We start from the raw sequence: 6,623 nt of genomic DNA, 5'->3' as shown, positions 1-6,623 counted from the left end.
GGATTTAATAGAGGAGGAAGTCGTATACCGGGTACACGACTTAAGGTAATCGTGTACCAGGTACACGATTACCTCAATCAACCACTGCCACGGTAGACTACGCGTGCTAGATGGACAGGAACTCGTATACCTAGTAGGCTGGTACACGATTTAGTGCTAATCGTGTACTCGGTACACGATTTAAAAACCTATTTTTTAAAATCCTTTCCCTCCACCCCTATTTTTGTCATTGTATATTAGAAAAACATTATTTAAAAAAAAAATCACAAAATAAATACAATTATTCAAGTATTTCCAAATATTTAAAAAAGTAATCCTATAAAACAAACATGATTATCTAAAAGGGCCAAACTATAGTTCCAAACCTCTCGAAGTATCCAAAAATATAGTTATCTACCTTTCCAAAAATCAAATGATCCCTTCACATGAGCTGATTAACTAATTATCATATTGACCAAAATTAATCATTTACTACAAATAAGATTTGATTATTCAACGTTGAAACTTTAAGAACTAAATTGACACAAATCCCAAACAACTAACTCCAAACCAGACCATAACTCCAAGGAATAACAAAAGTATAATTTACCAAAAATTATATTATTCTTAACATTAATTTAACCTGCATCAGTAGAAAAGAAACATATGAACTAAAATCACTATATTCGAAAATTTATGTTACAATTAAATTATTCTGAGTTTTTTCATATCACTAAAATCAACTGTTAGTGCCAAAGCGAGCCAATTGGCATGCAGTTCCTCTTTTCACGACAATTTTTATATGTAAACAAAAACACTCAACTCCCATTAAAAAAAATGAAGTATGAACTCTGATACTTGATAGTGTTAAGATGGCTTCTCAAAGCTCAAGAGCTCATCGGTTTCATTTCCATTAAGACGGCTTCTCAAAGCTCAAGATCTCTTCAGCTTTATTTCCATCAGATTGAAGTAACCGAATCCTCATCACTACCTTCACTGTCACTGCTACCACTGCTACTTCCACTGCTGCTGCCACTGCCCGATCCGCTACTACTAGAACTTGAGCTCTGGTCGTCTCTACCTTCTGCATCAACCTGAGCTCTGAGGGCTGCTGCTGCAGTAGGTCCCTCCCTACCCTCTGCATTGACCTGAGCTCTGAGGGCTTCTGCAGCATTAGGTCCCTTCTCCGCTTCGTCACCACTATCATCCACATCAGCAATCTCATCATCGGTATCGTTCTGATGTGGTATATTTATATCGAATCCAGTCTCAACTCTTTCTTCTTCGGCATTATTTCCATCATCAGACAAAACAGACCCAAAAAGATCATCAATATCTATATCTTGATGCTCATCATCATTCTTCAGGCCCGGAGAAGAAGCAGATACATTTGGTGGATCTGATGAGTAATCAGCAAGCCCTTTACTAGCAACAACAGATTTTGCACCTGCCATGAGCATAAAATATTTTTGATAAGAGGTAAGAAAGATAATAACTAAAACAGACATCACTTGAATGTTCACTTGTTCAAGTTCAATGAAATAAACAAAACAGCATCCCTTATAGAGTTGAAACAGTTGAAGAAACATCAGAGAATATAAGAAGACATGAACTGTTTAGCTAATCAAGAACCACATTTTGAAGAGAGAGAATTAGCTGACAAGAATATGAGTGAAAACAATTATACACAAATTGAACCCTCTATAATGGTTAAAGTTGCTGCTAATGGAACAAAACACGAACGCCACTTTGTTCCATGAGGCCCCACTAATGACCGTCCAGTAGAAAGACTATGCAAACCAGTCACTGAAAGATTCATAATTCATTTCATAAGGCATTCTGAAGTTCGTTCAACATCTATTGGAGAACACCACAGTTATATAGAATGACAAATGGAACCAATAAAAATCTAAATATCCAAAAAAGGTGCACTAATTTCTGGGAGGACACAATATATTCTACAAAAGATAAATGTTGTTTGGCCTTGAAAAATACATTTAGACGATACGAATCTTCAAACGAATAATCAATTAAATGCATCTTTTTTTAACGTTTCTCCTGTTAGGAATGATGCAAGAGGCACGTAAGGACTGAATCTTGCAGATGACATTACATCCTAACTTCATAAATAGTCTGTCATCTTGATATTAGAGAAAAGATAACTTCCCAAAGGTTATAACTTCCCAAAGGTTATAACTTCCCAAAGGTTAAAGATAAAGAAAAAAAAGTTGCTACATGCTAACATATCTCACTTAGAAACATAAGATCCACCCCTATGAGGCATAAACCTACCCTCACATCGCAGAAATGCATACAGATGGAAACTAACTACATAGCAAATTTATATAATGTCGAGGATCCCACGTTGGGAAAATCAAGGACTTCACAATCTTTATAAGATAGATGGACTACTCATCTTATTGCCAATGGGTTTTGAGATGGAACCCCATGTTATTTAATATGGAATCATAGCCCATAAAACCCAAATGGGTAATCATTCCAATAAAAAGAAATTGGAATCCAATCAAGAATTGTGAAACCCAAAAGAGACCATCCTAAGAGGGTATGTTGAGGATCAAATATTGAAAAAATTGAAGGATCTTGTAATCTTTAAAAGATAGATAGGCTACTCCTTTTATCGTCAATTGAATTTAAGATGGAACCCTACGTTATCTAATATATAACAAAGATCTTTTGTCATTATTCTTCCCCTCAAATTCTCAACAGAGCCCTTTTTATAACTTCACGTGACCAATGGCTCCCGTTGTCATGAGCTTTCTCTTTCATTATTTTTGCATTGGCTCTTGTTCCTTTCATTTTTCTCAAGCTTGGTTTCTTATTTAAAAGAAAAAACTGCACATTGTAAATTAAGACACCAATGGGGCAGAAACAACAACCACAATGGATATAGTAGGTAAAGGATCCAATTTCAAAATCATAGGTAGCGTTTGGTCTGAAATCATTTCACAATCAACAAATACCATGGAAATGGACAGCCGACTGTCTCCTTAGAACTCAAGGACACAGATGTACAAGCTATAGAACAGATCTGTTCAAGTAAGGCTGTGAAATGGACAGCCAACTGATTACCATAAAGTACGTAAAAATCCAGAAAAATTATAATAGAACCAGATTAGCATATTGACCTGTATTTCCTGGCTCTCCAATATCTATCCTTTCCACCTCTACCTGTTAATGCAGATGGATCACGTATTAGAACTCATGGACACAGTTATACAATCTATAGAATATATCTTGTTCAAAAGCAAGATGGATAATACGAAACTTCAGCATGTAAATACCAAAAATTCAAATGCTTGTTCTATTTCATAAGTTTATGCAATCAGGAAACAATTCATAAAGAGCTCTTACCGGCATAGTTGGAAAACTGCCTCGACCCATATGCATAGGTTTGGCAACTTTAGCCACTGGAGGAGATAACCGAGGCTCCGGTGGTGTCAAAGAATGAAGGGCAGAAGCCACACCAGAGGTGGATGTGGTGGCGGGGGCAGCCACACCAGTGGTAGTGGGAGGGGCAGCGGCAGCAGCAGCTGCAGACTCGCCTGGCTGTCGAAGGTGTCGAAGCTGCTTGACCGCCCGGTGCAGCCGCTCCAACCGGAATGTCTCGCCATCAAAAAACAAAACGGCATCATTCTCCTTATAATCCTCACTACTACCAACAAAAGCCACATTGGGCTTCCCAAATTGATTGTTCTGAAATTCAACAGTAACCCTATTTTCCTTGGTCTTTTTCAGCGATCCCGGCTTTGTTTTATCAATCGACGCGGGTTTAAATTCATCTAAAACCACAATCGAAAAAAAATTCAAACGATTGATAAAAGAAATAAACAAAGGCAAAAACAAAAAACTAATTTCTCACATCCCGCAGCTTCGTGGCAAAAGAATTTACACCAACTGGGTTTTGTTTTTCAATTTGGAATCAATTCAATTGACTTACATCGAAGAGTGCAAAATTTGTTGGAGGATTCATCCTTGAATGAAGGACCAAGAGATAGGTTATACCACCGATCGGGCTGGGGCGCGGTCTTCGGCTCTTCTTTGTTGTTGTTGGCCATTGTTGATTCAATATATATCAAGAAATTTTTTATTCGAAGTCGTCTTTCGACCTCGAATGGAACCAACGAATCTTTTCAAGCTGAAACTGTCCATAGAGTAATTCGAAAATTTAATACTCAAACCTAAAAGTTTAAATTGAATTGAAAAGGGCTTAGAGATGGTCGTTACCCATGAAAATTTACGAAGAGAATTCAATCCCTTTCTGTACAGTGTTACAAATTGCTCGAAAATTAAGAAGACCGATCGGTAAGTCGACTCAAGGTCCAATAGGTCGTAGGTTACACAGATGGACGCCGAAAAAGGGGGAAAAACCGAGCTGCCGGACTGATGTTGTGCGCGGATTTTGCCTAAGCGGCGGCGGCGGCTGGCGGTGCGTGGCCGGAGGGAAGGAGAGCTGTGAGACGAGAGAGATGAGATCGAGAGTGAGGGGCTGAGAGAGAAAAAAGAGAGAGAGAACAAACAGAGACTTACCGGCGGGGAGAACGACGTCGACTGACGGAGAGAGAGACAGACAGACCGTCGGAGAGGGAGAGAGGAGCAGTGGATGCCGATGATACACAAAGGAGAGGGAGAGACTGAGAGACAAAACGTTAGGCTTTTCAAAAAAAATAAAAAAGACAGAGGACAAAAACTACTCGTATGGTGGAATTACACACAAAAATTACATTAGGTTAAAATTACATCATCAAACTTATAATAGTTATAAAAATTGAACCTACAAAAGATAAAAATTAAAACCTTAAACTTATACAAATAACAAATATTACAATTTGTACAATTATGTAAGTTTGAAAGTTTAATTTAGCCCAATTTAAACATTTATATAATTATGAGAGTTCAATTTTTAAAATTATAAGTTTAAGGATATAATTGTAACTATAACCATACTTTGAGAGTGGTTTTTACAATTTACCCTTATAAAACCTACCAAATAGACTAACACTATGACAAAAGCGTCTTTTGTCCATAGTATTTGTTTATTTGGTAGGTTTTATAAAGTGGTCATTTTTAGTTCGAAAATTTTTAATAATGGTTCTAAATGACCTCTATACCCATTTGACCGTTAGTTGACTTAACGATTTGTTGATTGGACTACTTGCTTACTTGTCAATTTTTGTTCTAAAATTATATTTTATTAGGTTAAATTGTTAGATTTTTAAAAATATTAAAAAAAATAGAAAAAGAAAAACGATTTTTAGCCCCGTTTGGTAGCTATTTTTAATTTTGATTTTTTGTTTTTGAAAATTAAGTTTATAGACACTATTTTCACCTCTGAATTTTTTAGATTTAATTTTACAAAAATGGTTATCAAACAAGGTCTTAGTTTTTTTTTTTTTTTTGTATATTGTGTGAATACCAAGAGTTAGAATCTCAACTAGTAAAAAACTTGAAAATTTTAGGTTGATGACCTAAAATTTGGGTCCATAGTGCCAAATGACCCTTTTTTTTTTAAAAAAAAAATGTCAACTAACCCTCTGTTGATGTCATCATAGTATGAGATTACAAAATTGTCCCTCCTTTTGTCTCTCATACGATATCCCTCTCTTCATACATAATAGTCGTCCTAGAAGGTGTCGCTCGAAATTCTTGTGTGGAAGTGTCGTTCAATCTCGCTTTGCAAAATCATCGTCCATCTACTGCCGCAATCGAAGTTCTTGGGTAAGTGAATTTAATCTTTTTCGTACATGTTGTGTTGTGTCTATTTAGGTTTCATTGGGTTGGAATCGGCCGACACTTTTTGTGGGTTTCGGGGTTTAGTAACCATTCATGTCTGTTTTTATTTTGGGTTTCGATGTGTTCTACGTGGGTTGAGGACAAAGAAGATATAGTGAGAGCCAGATAAGGTGAGAGCGAGTTTTACAAGAGCGATATAAGAGAGAGTGAGATCAGTGAGATGGACACTAAGGAGAGCTAGATCAGTGAGAGCGAGATGGGCGCATAATAGGTGAGAGCGATATATGCGAGAATGAGATAAGCTAAAGCGAAATCGACGAGAGAATAATAGGCGAGAGCGAGACTAGTGAGAGTAATTATAGCGAGACTTTAACAGTACGTATAGTTACTGATTTTCTTTTAAGAACCTGTTAACTGATAGATTGAATGTTCATATTATGCAGAAGTAATTTAAGATGTCAAAAGCTTTGAAAATACATGAAGTTGATAGATTTCTTGATCAAGTAACGAGTTTAGCCCACATTACGAATGCCAACAAGATTGTGAAGGAGAAGCTTACCAGAGGGCAGTTAGAGATGTTCAAGAGAACAGTTTTTGGGTGATTTTTAGACATTGACCCCGTATTCAACATGTTGGGGTTGATGCCCTAAATCTCATAGGGTCCTATAGTTTGTAAACACCTGTATGAACAAACTCTTTGTGATGTAATAATATGAGATATTTTATTCACTACAGTTTATGAAATATGAGATATTTTAGTTGCATTAACCACAGACCAATAAACTAAGATCTCTGGTTGTCGTTGTAACTTAAGCATGTATGTGGAGACATACAAGTGGATTGTGCTTTAAGGGATAACCTAAATGGTCTGTAGTATATAGATAAAGGAGGGA

At 36.6% G+C, this 6,623-nt stretch overlaps 1 protein-coding gene across 1 annotated transcript; it reads right to left on the bottom strand.

The window, feature by feature from the left end:
- Positions 1–629: 629 nt before the first annotated feature.
- Positions 630–4,684, bottom strand: LOC120082147 (ELL-associated factor 2-like). Its single transcript, XM_039037393.1, has 6 exons — positions 4,528–4,684; positions 4,225–4,450; positions 3,938–4,141; positions 3,352–3,779; positions 3,126–3,168; positions 630–1,426 (listed from the first exon to the last, which is right to left on the bottom strand). Exons 3-6 carry the CDS (start codon positions 4,053–4,055, stop codon positions 939–941), a joined length of 1,077 nt encoding a protein of 358 aa, XP_038893321.1. The 5' UTR covers positions 4,056–4,141; positions 4,225–4,450; positions 4,528–4,684; the 3' UTR covers positions 630–938.
- Between the last annotated feature and the right edge of the window lie 1,939 nt (positions 4,685–6,623).

This window comes from Benincasa hispida, chromosome 7, assembly GCF_009727055.1.
Source record: "Benincasa hispida cultivar B227 chromosome 7, ASM972705v1, whole genome shotgun sequence".
In the NCBI taxonomy this organism is placed as follows: domain Eukaryota; kingdom Viridiplantae; phylum Streptophyta; class Magnoliopsida; order Cucurbitales; family Cucurbitaceae; genus Benincasa; species Benincasa hispida.
The sequence above is the reverse complement of the archived record's forward strand: the minus strand, read 5'-3'. Positions and strand labels throughout refer to the sequence as shown.

Bases quoted from the DNA above. Each gene is read 5' to 3' on its own strand.
- LOC120082147 (XM_039037393.1), bottom strand. From the start codon at position 4,055: ATGGCCAACAACAACAAAGAAGAGCCGAAGACCGCGCCCCAGCCCGAT. The intron at 3,780-3,937 runs GTAAGTCAATTG...TTGTGGTTTTAG, and splicing joins CAAATTTTGCACTCTTCGAT to ATGAATTTAAACCCGCGTCG. The intron at 1,427-3,125 runs GTCAATATGCTA...TGCTCATGGCAG, and splicing joins TGGAGAGCCAGGAAATACAG to GTGCAAAATCTGTTGTTGCT.